We start from the raw sequence: 15,904 nt of genomic DNA, 5'->3' as shown, positions 1-15,904 counted from the left end.
ATTAAATTTAGGCTTCACTTGGTAGATGCATAGCAGTGTAATGGTACTGAGCAGGAGTGAGGGCCTTTACCATGTTGATGCAGTATAAACTTAGAAAATGAGCCAAAGGTTTTGTATAGATAATGTTGGTACACTTTTGCAAATTACTTTGGGATAGAAATATGGATCTAGAAGGATGACACTGATGGATAGCTCTGGATTTACCCATGTAGATAAGGTATCTGGCCGACTTGTGTCTGAGATAACTGAATGTGTGCCAGCCACTTGTAGCTGCTGATTGCAAAAATTTAATGCATGTGCATAAAAATCCTTAAATTTTTCCTCTGCTAGAATTTTGGGGAAGGGAGAAGACACCTGAGGAAAGGTATGTGCTCCTGTTGATCTGGGTTAGTAGCTCTTTTAACAAGTATTAACATTATCAGACATGTCTGTTCTTTGCCTTCAGTTGTTGTGAGGGCTTTTTATAAAATAACTGCTTGTTTTTCTCAGTTTGGAATGGATTTATTTTGAAATATTTGTTGTAACATTAGTTTTAGATGTTTTACCAACACTAGGCAATGAAAACAGACTGTATTTCAGTATAATTTCTGATTCAGCAGAACCTCCAGTTCCTCTTGCTTGTGACTATACAACCTGCAAGATCTGCATGGTAATATATAGACATAAACCCACCACTTTCAGCAGTGTTCAAATTGCCTGACTGATTTCTGCCAAGTCCAGGTCATGTGTTTTTGAAGCCTTGGTATTTTATGTGCTGACATCCAAGCTTGTCTTTCAGAAAGACTAATTTCAAAGCAGACATGATGGAGTGATTGTTCCATCTAGAGGAGCTGCCTAAAAAGAATTTTTCCCATCCTAAGTAGGTAAGAGGAGGTTTTTATGACAGGTGGAGGAGCAGTTTTTATGTACCATCTCTCAATTGTAGTCAAACTCATCCCAAAATTTTTGTTTGAAAGGCCTGGAGTCAGAGTTAATTTTCTCTCCTATTTCTTGTCTCCTAGGTTTGTACAAAAAGGTGCCAGGGAGCTCTCCCAACACAGGGGAGGAAACGAGAGTCCCAGGGTAACTGCAGGGTCTCACCCTAGAACAAATCTGAGCTGGATTAAACCTGATAAAGGCTGGTGGCAGATTAGATGTCCGGAAAGTTAAATTGGAGCTATTTTGTGGATTTAAGGTCCTAGTTACATGATTCCTTTCTGAGGCACATGAAAGGAGTAAGAGCCATATTTTGGTGAGGGTAGAAGCTGTGGGAAATAGGTTATTGTTTTTAAAATTGGAAATCACTTTGAAAGGGGTGAAGGAATTCCAGCAAAACCTCACCTACAGGCTGGCAGACTTCACAAATTGATATTGCTGTGCAGGTGGAGACAGCAGAAGATTTGTTGCTTACTGTGCTGGCTCTATTTTTAGTTTCTGACTACTTGCAAGTTCTGTTTAAAAATGGCAGGAAAATGCATTAGGATTATCTGTTTTATTGTGGAGGTAATAAAACATTGTCCAGTTTAGCCAGTAAAACAGCTAAAAGCAGGCTCCCACTGTCATGGCAGTGTAGCTGCTAAATGTGGCCTCACAGTGGTTTTAAACTGCCTGCTCTGTTCTTTCCTCATTGTTTCCTACATTCTTCTGACTCAGTATGGAGATTAGGAATCTCTGGGTTTTTTTTTTTTGTTTTTTTTTTTTTTAATTCCCATCTGGGAGTAGCTGAAAATACACTTTGGGAAGGTGAGGGATCAGCAAAAGTTCTGTGGACCATCCCTGCAGTGCCCTACATTGCTCCTGGAGCCCAGCAGTGATACTGGAGACATCAATTATTCCTTTTCTCAGGTCTCTCAAGTGCTTGGCTGCTAAGAAATCCTTCCCCAAGAGTCCTTTGAGCTTCAGTGTCTGGAGTGGGAACCAGTTGTTTTTAGTGGATGTGGTTAGTCTGTTGCAGCCTGTATTGGTTAATTCCCTGTAATCCAATATTAGAGCTGCTTTTACTGCCACAGAGCCTGGACTCATGGACAAACATCCTGTTTAAGCTGGGATGACTTACTGGGAAGCTTTATGACTGTACTTGCCAGCCAGAAATATTAATGTACTTAAGTCGGGGCTGAAAATGCTTTAACGTTGTTATGACTGTGAAAAAAAGAGAAATGCATTGTTTATTCCATTAGAAAAACAAAATGTAAATAAATAATATAGAAATATATCTTTACAGTGCTTAAAATATCTTTATTACCTTTATTATGGCTTTCTACAACTGAAAGTTAGTGTTGTAGGATGCCAGTCCTAGTCATATTCACTAATTAGCAAAAAGGTTTGAGCAGAGTTGTGACACTGTTAGTTAATATTTGTTTTTCATTGCTGTTTTAGATAGCTCAGGACAAACAGATTGTGTGTTACTGCTGTGATAGAATACATAAAATAAAAATAGTTCTCATGCTGAATTCCCTGTGCTTTAAATATACCAAATTTGTTCCCTCTACCATCCTTAAGGTGTGGTTATCTGTATGCAGTTCATCACCAAGGAAATTGCATATTCATTTTTAAAGGAACCATAAAATTAGTTTGTTTAAAATCTGGGTCTGTTTGGGAAAGGAACGGGCAATTTAGTAAAAACTGAAGAGTTAATTCCACTAGAAGGATAAGCTAGAAATAGAAGTAGGAGTAAAAGTGTTGCTTTGAACTGTATCATATGGAAGCAGCAATGACAGGAACATTGCAAGTTTGTATGTACCTGTGAATCCCCATATTTTTTTTTTATTTTTGCAACTGCTGCAGATTTTGAAACTATGTGCCTCTAAGGAGGCAGACAATGAAAATTTGATAGGCAATCTATTATTATGCAGTGAAGTGTTGAAATTTGCAGATCACTGGCAAGTATGACCAAGAAATATAGTTTCTTTTTTTATCTAGGGAATGAAGAGTGGGAAATCATGGTTTTAAAATGAGAGGGAGATGTAAATCTGCACTGTTTCAATACTCTTCAACTTTGAGAAAATTGGAGTCTGGAGAGGAACCTTGATGACTTTTCTTAGTGTTTTAGCCAAAAGCAGTGATAAAAGTCCAAGTATTTGTGACATCTGGCATGCTTGTGGCCACACCTAGGTCTTAGATCCATAACAAAGGGGTTTTTTTTCCCAAAAAAATTTAATTTCTGTTTATCAAGGTAGGTGCCACAGAACTTCAGCTTGCTGTTACTGAAAAGAACAGTCAAATCATAGTCTCTGTTCTGCCAAGCTGCTCTAATGAACACTGAGAATGAGATACTGCATTTGTCAGCCTAAGATTGACAAAGCCATAGATGAGTCTGTTGTTTTGGTTTATTTAAGTGTTTTTCCTACAAAAATGTTAAGTTAGTTGATATCTGCTCATATAAGAGTACTCAAATCAATCCTTTCAGGCTTTATTTCAAGCCCTCTTAATACTGGAGCTGGAGTTCTGTGAGTTTACTCAGGGAGCAGAGGTTCAGATGGTCCTTCACAAAGCACAGCAAGAAGGGTGGAGCTGCTCAGTAATGCCTGAGAGCTTGGCTGGGATTGCTGAGAGTCTGAGAGCTGCGTTTGATGAAGTCCCATCTCCAGGAGACTTCTCTTCCACTGGTCCCTTCTTCTTCCCTGGTATTCCTCTGGGCTGTTGAAGTATTTGTTCTGGCACAGGCCTTCCTAGAATTGGAAACTGAGGTGATGGAAGTAGGATGTGAGGAATAAAATATAAAAAAGTGGGTTTTTTTCTAGGTATTAACCCATTTTCAGTATTGATTATTTTTTAGAATGTACTATGTGGTCCAAACCAGGGCTGGTCAAAACTATTCCTACTGATATTTTTCCATTGGAAGCCACAGAAATGATGGGATCTGAAGCATTTTTGGGGCTGTGTGAGGTACTCTTGGGCTTTTTGCTGAAAAGATGGCACTCAAGAAATCTCAATGGGCATGTGCCATTTTCTGTCACCCTGCTCAGGTGGCCTGAAACTCCTGGCAGCAGCAAAGACCACTTTGAGATGTGTTAAGTTTTCTGAGAGTTTGATATTGTGATTTCAAAATGGTTTTGCTCAAACATGCATTTAAAACACATCTTGTTTCAGACTTTCTGAATGCTGCTCGATCTTCCCCATAAGAGTTTCTGAAGAAATCTCTGGAGTTTTCTAACCATTTCCTGTGGCACAAGGTCTTTTTGTAGACATTTTTAAAGTGTTGGGTCAGGTTGTTCTAGTGAGAATTGAGTGAAAGTAAATCCATGTGTTCAAACTGGTTTTGCAGATTTTGAACAACAGAAAAAAAAATGCAAAGAAAGTTTAAAGTTATTCTAAATAATATTTTCTTTCCTTTAGCTGTCTCCGTAATGAGGTACAGTGCATCATCCTTTGGATTTGCTGTAAGTAGAGATTCAATATTATCTACTTCTTTTTCTTTTCCAAATGCTTTTTCTGAACATGGAATACTGCATGTTTTTCTTATGGTAAATTCATGGAAAGGTGTGCAAAGTCAATAATGGATTAGAAAAAATAGTGCTAAAGTCAGGCATTGGAAAGGCAAAGATACTGTAATTGCACTTGTTCAGTTTCTGCTCATTAAGTCATATCCTGGAGTTATTACCCATGCTTATACCTTATTGTTGGCAGATGTTATCCACCAGATACAAAATCTCTTAATTAAAAATCAGTTTTGCTGTTGAACTTAAGCCAGATTCTGAAGTTCCCTTCTGAACTTTTCCCATTCAAGCTGATGGTAAGACTGCTATGGACTTTAGCAGAATGACAGCTTTCCCCTCCTTGCCTTGACTTTCTGGATTAGTATCAGAGCAAAAAATTCCTAATGACAAGCAATGACTCATATCAAATAATTTATCTTTAGCTTTCAGTTTTGAAGGTCAGATTGACTCTGTAGGAAGTTTGACATGAAAGTTCTTACAGTGAAACAAGTCTATACATCTGCATTCGTTTGGAATACAAACATGGCAATTTTGTTGATGATCCACAAATAATACATTCATAAAGAATGAAATCTGGGTGGGATTTTGGAAAAAAAGTTAATATTTTCTTGGTGGGAAGCAAAAGCTATTGCAGGAAGTTAGTGACTGCAGGAAAAAGGAATGTTTGACAGGCATTTTTCTGCACTTATTTCTTTACAGACTTTGTTAGAATCATGTTAGTATTTTATCTCTTGGGGTGTTACAGTGGCAGACTGTGGTGTTTATTTTGTTCTTAACTTCTTCACAGGTGATAGATTAAAAATTAAAATTTTTGAAATCCCTTGATTGACTTTATGAGCTCTGAAGTGTATCACTGTGCAATAACACACGGCGAAAATGTGAAGATCAATTCAATACACGTAAATCCTGCTTTCATTAAAGTGATTTATTTGAAGCTGCTTTGTGCCTGTGCAGCAGGATGGTAAATGCATTGCTCTTAGTGCAGGGCACATTTAATGGCCCACAAAACAATTGCCTCTGTCTGTGTTTCAGTTTGATGCCACCCTGGATGTTTTGTCGTCAGCGATAGTTCTGTGGCGTTACAGCAACGCAGCCGCTGTGCACTCTGCACACAGGGAGTACATGTGAGTACACCCAGTTCCTTCTGCCTCTGCGAGGGGCTCTGTTGTCAAGATGGGAGGCTGCAGATTCCAGAGCTTTGACAAAAAAATTTTGTCATGTCAGCAAGTATTCTTTCCTTCTGCCAGCTCACTGCTTGCTCTCAAGCACGCAGCCTTAGGCAAAGCTCCTGTGATTGTGATTTTCAGTTTCTTTTCAGCCAACATAGCAATGGTTAGGCCTTTGCAATTTGTTTTCTCTTGCAGCACCCGTATCAAAGGAATAGTATTTGCAATCTGTATTAGATTTCTAAATCTATAATTCTGCATCTTACTGAATTATTCTTACTAGAGTATGGTTTTTTGAAATTGATGCTTGTATTATATTTGTACTTCCCTTAACAAGTTTGAATATGAATCACTTTAACTTTTTAAGAGTATAGTAATTATGCATGTCATCTTTATGCTTACTTTTCAAACAGTTTTTTAATATTTAATGCTTGTTTTATATATCCTATGGAGGAAAAATATGCAGTGCAGTATTGATCACAGTGGGAATTGTGTTCTGCATCATTGTGCAGCATTTCTCTGGGTGATTCATATGGCAGCTGAGGAGATCAGGTGAAGATTGACTCAAGAATTTTTTCCAACTAATGCAAAAAGAAGATTTAAAATTCCTACTCAAATTTTGGCATCTAAGTGGATAATTGCAGTACATTTGACTGTTTTTGTTTTTTCTCTGTACTACCATTGTTGGTAGCATCCCATCTGGCTGGAAAATAGTTCCACTGTCCCCTGGAATGGACTGCAATTTTACAATAAAGTGGGATAAGATTTGTCCTGAAACACCTCCTATGATTTCCCTTTAATTAAGGGCAGCTTGATGAAACTGAAGATTACCTAAGTGGTAGGATCAAAAGAAAATCCCACAGAAAACCAACAATCAAAAGCCACACTGGAGGGTCTCAATCACATCTTCACAATCTTTTTCTAAAAACTAAGTAAAAGCAAGCAGTATTCTTACATGCATTAACTCAGGCTCATTCAACAGCTTGCCAGGGCTGTGAGTTCCTTTCTGGCAGGGCTCCATGCAGAATAGTTTGAAATAAAAGGCCATAAAAGACTGATTGTGGCATTGATTCATAAATATAAATTCAGAAAAATGTGATTAAAATTAGTCTTCTTGCACAGATTTGGAGATTTTAACAGACATTTTCGTCGTATCTTGCTTTTGTGGGTGTCCACAGAGATTCCTGTCAATGTTTAATTAACATATTTTTGAAATCTCCTTCTGCTGAGCTTTTTCAAGTGAACCTTGTTAAGTGTTTAAAAGACAAAATAAATCCCAATACAAAAGAAGACTCAACATATCCCTATGGGCTAAGACAGCAAAGTGAACAGGCAAAATAGTAAATATATTTTCCTGGTTTTTATGCTCATTCTCAATTTGCTTTCATAGAATCCCTCTGCTTTAGATAAGGCTGAATTAAGTCAGTGAACGACTTGCCATGCCCACTGGTTGGAGACAGCTAGGGTTACACGATGAGTTCAGTATCAAGTGAAAGAATGTTCCCATCTGCTGGGAATATGAATCACTGGATAGCCAGCCTGGTTATCCCTCTGTTTCCAGAGCTGATAGGAGAACCACCCCAGTACTGACAGCAAAGAGGTGGTGAGATGGTTGTGGTGCTTAAGGCAACTCTTACTGTGTCAGATTTTTGAGGGAGGCACATGTCTAATTTCCTGTTGTGTTTAATCAATCTCCAGCTTGAAACACTGCATGTGATTATTTTTCCTCCTCGATGCTGGGAAAATGTTGCAATGACGCCTGCTGGCTGCTTGCTCAGCTAATGAATAATCTTTGTATCATATTAGTCTCTAACTCCACCTGGTCTGTCACAATCCCTGTTTGCTGTGGGCCTCCTCCCTCAGACTCCTGGACCCTGTGGTGCAAGTTTGTGTGGGTGCTTAGGTTGTGCTGTGTGAGAAAGTGAGAAATACCACCAAAAAAGTCAGAAAAACAAAATAACAAACTAAATGTTACATGTTCCTGTTTTTGTGTGCCTGGCCATATTCTGCCTTAGTGCAGGGGTCTATTTATCAGTAAAAGGTGTGCCAGAGTAGCTTCAGTTCAGTTCTTTATTTATAGGTCTGGTTTTTATTGATTTAGATATTGTATTTGTATGTGTATCCTAACACACCTGAAAATACCCTTAGCTCCTTGGCAAAAGGCAAGTGGAATTGCCAATTAATTGTGCTTTACAAATTTATAAAACTTCCTCTTTCATAAACTTGACAGCACAAGATTAATCCAAAATCTGTTAAAATCAGTGCAAAGCCTCTCATGCAAAAGGCAGTGTTAGGTTCAGTCCTAGCTCTTGGACGTCATTGAGAGAGAGCATAAAGATAGACTGAAAAACACACCCCCAGGAAAAGGCACAGAGAATACAGCCTGACTCATGATGTGCTGTGAATTAAATACTGAGAATAAAATGTTAAGATGTAAAAGAAATGTGTGGTCTTACTTCAGCTGTGGCCATATGGCAGTTGGAGCTGCAGCATTTGATGGGCTGGCACTCCTAAGACTACAGAAGTGCTGCTGTGCCAAGTTCTGCTAAGAGGAACCAATGCATTTCCATTTGACTTCAGGGGAATTGGAGTGCTGAAACCATCATGCAAATGTTTCCTGCTGAGTTTAACTCCTTTTAATGCATTTCATTTTTATTAGATCATTTGATTTCTCTTGTTTTCTGGGGTGAGATGAGAACGTGCTTTCTCAGTATTTTTGGTTCATCCCTTCCCTCCAGGGTGTCAACCACAACACACAGCTCAGAAGAGGCTGGACCCCTGGCAGTGGCATCAGTCCTGTAACCATTTGTTGATTGTCCAGGTTCAGCCACCTCAAATCTCTTTGCTTTGACTGGGAGGATTGATGAGAAAACTCCTTTTGCTCCAGAGTCCTTTAGTGACAATTCTAGGGTTCTGTCACCCTTCCTGCTGCTGCTCAGACTGCTTTTATTTCATTTCATGAAAGGCTAAAACATTCACCAAGATCAGGGATTAAACCACTGTAAGATTCAGAGCCACTGCTTGACTCTGCCTTGCTGGCTCATTAATGAAAGAGTATGTGGAAGCGGGATGAATGATGCTTTTTAGAAGAGTCCTTGAAAGAATTGTGGTCTTGAGGCAATGCAAGAGTTGGGAAGGACTGCAGATATCTGGGAAGAAAGTCAGAGTACATGCATAGTTCATGAGTCCTTGATCTGCTCAGTGTGATCTGCTAGATTGTAAATTAACATGCAGGAAATGTAAAGGTGCTAAGCAAGTCATCAAAAAGCAATGATCAAGGACTTAAAGAAATGAGTGCTGAAATAACTGGAAAAAAAAATTGAAATCTCCATTAAAGATGAAAATTTACAACTGAAATTGACTGAGGTGTTTAGGATGTGCAAAGAAATGTGAATGGTCCCCCTGGCTGCTCTCCATAACCAGTTTACAAATGCCTTGAATATTCTGCCCTTTAGTAAACCTTTAACAGCTTGGTAGCTTATTGGCTTGCTGAAGCAAATATGAATCTGTTGAAGGAAGAACTTTACTGACACTTGTTTGGCAACAGTGGTTTTTCATCTGCTTAAACAAACTCAGTAAATAAGCTGTAGAAGAAATTTCTTAATAGAAGACAGGAATAATGTCTCATGAGATGTTGAACTGCCTGTACAGCCAAGGGCAGCATTTCACTTCTGTTTAAATTCAGGAATGAAGGACTTGGAGTGCAGGAATTGTGTCTGAGGGGAAAGTGAGAAATACCACCAAAAAAGTCAGAAGAACAAAATAACAAACTACATGTTCACAGCCTTGTGGGAAACCTTTAAAAACCAGAGCTTTTTCACTACAGTTAGTTGGAAAGATCTTGCTTTTCTGCAATGCAGTACAGGACCCAGTATCTGCCTATCCCTGTGGAGTCCATTGATTCTGGGATTTTTGGCTACTGGGTTTTCTATTGCAAAACCCCACTCTGTACAGCAAATTTAAAACTGTGATTCTTGACAGTTGCAGGTGGTGTTTGCTATATATTATTTTTGTTGATGATCTCAAGTTAAATTCTGTGTTTCCCAGGAATCAGTCTGTCAACATCTTTCTTAACCCAGTGCCAGATGAACATTCTGGATTATGGCAAGAGCACAAAACACACGTTTCTTACATTTCTTTCACTGTTTTGGGGTTGTGGTTTTGTTGTTTGTTTCCTTGGATTTTTTGATATGTATTTCAGACTCAAACTATGCATTCCTTAATTAACTAATAAGAAAATTAAATTATATCATGGACTAATTATTTTAAACACACTTGTGGTGCTCTATATTGACATGACATAATACCATACCATAATTCTGGTAATGAATCCAGATATGCGTGGGTTGTTTTTTTTTTTAATATTGGTGGAGCTGTTGTCTGAAACTTGAGCAATACTAAATATTAATACTAAAATTACAGGAATTAAAATCTACAGTGTGGTAGACATGGGTGCAGATATCTGTCATAGCTCCACCTGCTTCTGAGAAAGCTTTTTGCCACAAGAGAACAGTCATTTTGCAATTAGACATTACCTAAATGCTTTGCTCTGTGCCTGCAACTTAACTTTCATCTCCACACCTCATCTGTGGCTGTGGATTTGATACCTTCAGGATGCTGAGCCCATTTGCCACATGAGGAAGTCCTGTTCTGGGGATTTGCTCCCTACTAGGTTCCTAAATTATGGGGAGGAAGAACTGTTGTTCTCACCTCTTTTGACATTCAGAAGAACACAATAGTAAGAGTTTAATCCAAGAATTTCTAGTTTATCTTCAGCTAAAAGCAACCTCTAAGAAAGATATTTGACTGCTCCTCATCAGAAATGACATGAGGAATCACATGAGGAAATGTGATGAGACCCTAAGACTGAGAGAGCCTCACCTCCCGAAGTAATTGTAACCCTTTTTTCCCTCTTGCTCATGCTCAGGTGACACCACCTGGGAATATTTACCCTGGGATCTGGTGATGGGGAGCCTTGCAAAAGTTATCCTGAATATATGTGCATTACAATTAGCATATGGGGATTGTGATGTATCCTACTTTTGCACTCAAATCTTGAAAGAATTAGAAGCCACCTTTTATGACTGTCACACTGCAGTTAGGTCTGGCTCTTCTCTCTTCTTCTGATTTTAAAAGAAAGCATATTGATCTGGATGGTTTCAGTGCATATTCTCTCTTGGTTCACAGAATTAAATAAAGCCACCCACATGTTCAGTATTTCTATTGTATTTAAATTTTCATGTGTGGATTGCCTCTGCTGTACTGGTTAACCCAGCTAAATGAGCACTGTCTATTTAGGCGGTGTTGAATGAAAATAATCCTCTGGGTTCAGACCCAACATACCAGTCACATTGAAAAAAAATGTGGATAATTTTATCTATACCATACATACGAAAGAGACTTGAAGCACAGATGGCAAAATCCACACCTACCCACAGTTCAGGGCAAACCTCTGTGGCTGGAGGCAAAGCTCTTTTGTGATGAGTGAATGGAATACCTAAGTGATCTGGAAAAATGTCAAATGCATGGAGCTGCAAACAGCAAACAGCTCAGAACCTACCTATGCAGCTCATGTGTGGTTCTCAGCTTCCAGCAGTTTTGCCTCACACCACATTTTCATGTGTCTCCCACAGAATGAGGCACAGGGAAGAGTTTTCAAAGGGAGTGCTCACCTGGGCTTGGATATCTGCTTTATAGGAGAAGTATAGTTTCTTTTTAACCACACTGAAAATTTCTAAATTTCTAAGATTTCTAAACCATTCTTTCTTCTGAAATATTTGGCCAAAATTCTACATCCAGGTACAGTGGTAGATATAAGTTTCAGAGGTACTTCGTTAGGCTAACTTAATAAACATCATAATTTCTCCATAAATTCATTATCCCATATTCAGACAAAAGTAAATCAATCACAATCTTTGCTCTTACTCAGACACAAATGCATGTATGCCTATGGTTGTGTGTGCACACCCAAAAAAAAATCATTGCACATACAAGTTATATTAAATATGAAATAGGAAATGTATATATTTACATATTCTGAAAATCTGTTTCAAAAACTGTGGCATCTGTAGGCTTGGCAATGATTTTACTGGAGCTAGATCCAAAACCTATGGAAGCCTTTGCTTTTACTTGACTGGTAGCTGATTGAGCAGCATTTGTGTATGTTGCTTAGTATTTACACATAGGCCTATGTATGTAAAATCAGGGATATGATGTTTCCTGTACTGGAATTTGATGATCACCATAAAAATGAATATTATAGAAGTTCTCAAAGGGCTTTAATTTCCAGGTTCAGGGGAATGGCAGAGTCTCTGATCATCTGCTGGAAGTGGAGGAGCAGTGCTGGATCCAGGAGGGTGGTTGTAAGGCAGGTGTACTCCGAGGCAGCTGCAGAGTCTGTGCAGACCTAGGAGCTACAGAATAGGTCATGACAGTTTTCAAACTCCTCCCAGCTGTAGAAACATCTGTTTACCTTTTCTGGCAGATATTTCATACCTGGATTATCAAATTATTTATGGAACTGTTGCTCTAGTTCAGCTGCATGATGTTAAAGTATGTAAATAACCAGTTCTGCAGCAACTAGTTAAAATCTTAAGGGATAATAAAAGTTTTAGAAGGCCTGTAACACTTTCAATATGAAATGGTTCTCTAGCAGAGCTGATCTGAGTCTCAGACAGAAACAGCATTTCCCCTCCATGTCTTTTAAGAAGTTAGACCACCTGATATCATGGCACACTTTTCTAACACAGTAATTGAAAAATTGATTTTCAGTGGTGATTTGGACTATTAATTGTGTTCTCTTTATTGTGTAACCTAGTTTAGGCTTATGTTTTTTTATGATGAGAGAAAAAGGAGTAGCTGTAATGATGCTGATCTGGATCCTGGCAGTTGGGGGTGGATTATGGAACATGTGTGATGAACAGCAAGCCCACTTCATTCCTTTTAAAGTCCATCTTAAATTGACTCCATTCCCTCCTCACCCAATACCAGGTAGGTGTAAATACTCTGAACAGCTATGATTCTGTACAGTTTGGTGTCCAAAACCTCTTCAGGAGCTACACCTGGTAACAGATTAGCTACACCAGTAGTTAATATAACTAACCAGTAGTTAATATAACTAACTGGACACAAGGAAGATTTAGATTTGCAATAGATTTGCAACAAATAAGCAGGAATCTCACAACTGAGGCTGATATTGCATCCTTTGCCTGTGTGTTACCATAACATGTCACAGTGATTAGTTCTTTTTAGAGTTAGTCTTTAATGAGTTTAAGAGACAGATGTTATAGTTGTCAGAGTTCTGGACGTTACCCTCATGAAAAATGTGACTACAGTGGTCTCAGCAATGTTGCAGAGCAGCAGAAAATGTTAGTGAACAGCTGCATTGTAATTTGGAGGCCTCTATTTAAAGTACAGAGCAGCAGAGCTGTGGCACAGTGTGCTGTACACAGGACAGGCCCTTCCTGCTGCAGATGCACAGTCCCCAAAGCAGAGCTGCTGCTGTCACCTGGTCCTGCTGTGGCTGGGCTGTGTGCAGAGGTGATGTTGATGTTGCTGTGCTGTCAGACATCCCCAGCACAGCTGCTTATGGGTTCCCTCTGCTTCTTTACACACCCTTCTCTCATGGCAGGAGTGGTCCTTGCTCAATTCTTCCTATTCCTCACTTGTGTGACAGCAGATTTTCTCTACCGTGCTTCTCATCATCTCCATCGGGCAGATCCCACTGGTTTGCCACCAGAAAATCATTTTTTGGTGACCAGATTTGAACCTTTTCCTCCCAAATTCTTATCCTCCCAAATTCCAACATTCAGTTTTGACTGCACTTGAGAAATCCTGGGCTGGATGTAGCTGGCATTTTACACTTGGCTACTGTAAGTAGGCTGTGAGAGCTGCCATAGTACCAGTGTTAAATGAAAGTAGGCCTAGCTGTGTTTCAGCTTCTCCTCTAGAAGAAATGTGGTGCAGGTTTTTGCAAGCTCCAAGTTATTAATGAAGAAGCAGTCACAGAATGTAATTTGTGTTTGGTGTTGTGAAGGAAGAATGAAAACGAGTACCAGCAAGGCAAGGAGATAGTAAAGGGTTCCTCTCATGTGGTTAGACATAGAAGACAATTGAGAAAAAAGTACAGATGTAGAATTAGAAAGTGAATGAATACTTCATGCTCAAAAATATTTTCCTAACTTCTAACAGCAGAAGCCTCCTGGACAATTGCCTTCCATGTTACACCATGTGACTCCCCCTGAATGATTCCATATGTGTTATTCACTCTGTCAGCCACTAATACTAAAATCCCTTCTAATCACAGGGAAACAGGATTTAGCACTTTAACAGTTTTTATTAAAATAATTACTTTTATAATTTTTTTTCTTACTTTCACTCAAGAGGTTTTATTGGTGGGTTTACTCAGAGATTAAATTCTGTATCCATCGTAAAACTGATTTTTCTCAGCTTTGCTGAAGAAGCTCACATTTCTCCTGGGCTTAGAGCTCATATTGCTCTTATTGGCCTGCAGCTCATTTTAATGCGAAGTTACAGTTCCTTGCAAAGTAATATTTTTCACCACTTTAGTGGTGAAAGAAGCCTGCAGAGATTTTAACATTTCCTTTTCTGTGGGCTATTAGGGGTCATTAGTACTGAAAGGTCTTGACAAAGCCTGCAGAGTTAAAGATTTTGTGAATAAAAATTAATAGGATCACAGGATAATGCAGGTTGGAAGGGGCATTAGGAGGTCTCTGGCACAGGGTCTTGCTCAGAGCAGAGTGAGATGTGAGGTCAGAGCGGGTCACTTAAAACTTCATCCAGTCAGGTCTCCAGAACTTCCAAGGGTAGAGGCTCCACAGCCTCTCTGGGAAATTGTCCCACTATTAATTCAATCAAGGAAATGCAGAATTAAAATGGGGTAAACCCAGCTCTTTTAGGATAACCTAAATATATGTTGAAATTAGAAGTACTGTCTTTTATTGACAGAATTGTACAGAATTTAGAAAATTGCTAGAGAATTGGATGAGGAACTGAAGCTTGTTTAGATGGCAGCTTTGCAAATGTGAGAATAAAGTTTCTGTCTCAAGAATATGAATACAAATCCAAGTGGTTTATACAGTGATTTTTTTTCCAGTTCTTTTTGTCATGTTTACCCCTGTGGCTCAGCTGAAATGATCAAAATGTTTTCCTTGAATAAGGCAAGTAATCTTGTTACCAGAAAGCAGGTTTTTACAGTGAGAACAATCAATACTGGATCAACCTCCCCAGGGATGTGGCAGAGTCCTCATTGTGGGAAGTCTTCAAGATGCAGTTGGACAGGGTGCTAGAGAATCTCATCTAGGCTCCCCTTTCCCATGAAAGGCTGGACCAGATGACATTTGGAGGTTCCTTCTATCCTGAGCTTTTCTGTTGTTCTGTGAGCCTCTTTACTTTGGTAAAACCAAAAACAACAACAAAAACAAAACAAAATAAACAAAAAACCAAAAAAAATCCACAAAAAAAAAACCCCAAAAACGCCCCAAACTCAAACAACCCATATCATCCAAAAAGGTCAATTAATCTGGCATACTGCCATGAATGCAACAGGTGGGAGAATAGTGCATTATTTGACAAGAAAGTTAGGTTTTTAATATTGCATTTTAATTGTATCAGAAGTTAACAAAATTGGGAAGTAATTAGACTGCTACTGACAGACTTGTTTTATTCCACATGGTGTCATCACGTTTCAGGCAATATTTTAATGAACTTGAAGCATGGTGGTAAAATAATTTCCAGCTGTAACAGAAAATCTACCAAGTGCATGAGACCCTTTCCCCTCCCCACTGCCCTGAAACAACTGCCTGTGATCTGCTTGGAGAAAGTTAACACATTTTTGCAGATTGTATTTGTATGCATCACTAATCTTTTTTTGAATCCTTAATTCTATTGTACTACCTATGCTGCATGAGGGCAGATTAACTTGAGAGGACTCATTACCAAGGGCTTCATTGCAAACCCTTGCTGGTACTGTGTTGCTGTAAAGATTTGCCAGAAAGAGAGTGAGATGATAATTAAGAAGGGAAAATTCTTGCATTGGCTATTTCATAGCAGTCAGTTGATATGAGAAAAACTCCATTTCCAGTCACCCTCCTGCAGTTTCTCCCAGATCACTTTTGAGGTAGCTTATAGCAGAGCTCATTATTCAGCATATATTTGTAATTTCATTAGTATTATCAATTTATTTTTATAAAATGTTACCAAACAAGTAGCTGAGGCTCTAAACCTGCAGTCTTACATCAATCTGACTGCTGCTTGCCTGGAGGAGCAGCCTCTTTATCTGAAAGGGGTCAACTCATGGAAAGG

General features: G+C 38.9%; 1 protein-coding gene across 1 annotated transcript in view; it reads left to right on the top strand.

Annotated features, from left to right (window-relative positions):
- TMEM163 (transmembrane protein 163) overlaps nt 1–15,904 on the top strand; it is an 84,182-nt gene that overhangs the window by 46,473 nt on the left and 21,805 nt on the right. The window contains exons 3-4 of the mRNA XM_062498317.1: nt 4,315–4,358; nt 5,448–5,539. Of these exons, the coding sequence (XP_062354301.1) occupies nt 4,315–4,358; nt 5,448–5,539 (136 nt within the window). The remainder of the gene's footprint in view (nt 1–4,314; nt 4,359–5,447; nt 5,540–15,904) is intronic.

Source organism: Cinclus cinclus, chromosome 9, assembly GCF_963662255.1.
Source record: "Cinclus cinclus chromosome 9, bCinCin1.1, whole genome shotgun sequence".
In the NCBI taxonomy this organism is placed as follows: Eukaryota; Metazoa; Chordata; class Aves; order Passeriformes; family Cinclidae; genus Cinclus; species Cinclus cinclus.
The sequence above is the reverse complement of the archived record's forward strand: the minus strand, read 5'-3'. Positions and strand labels throughout refer to the sequence as shown.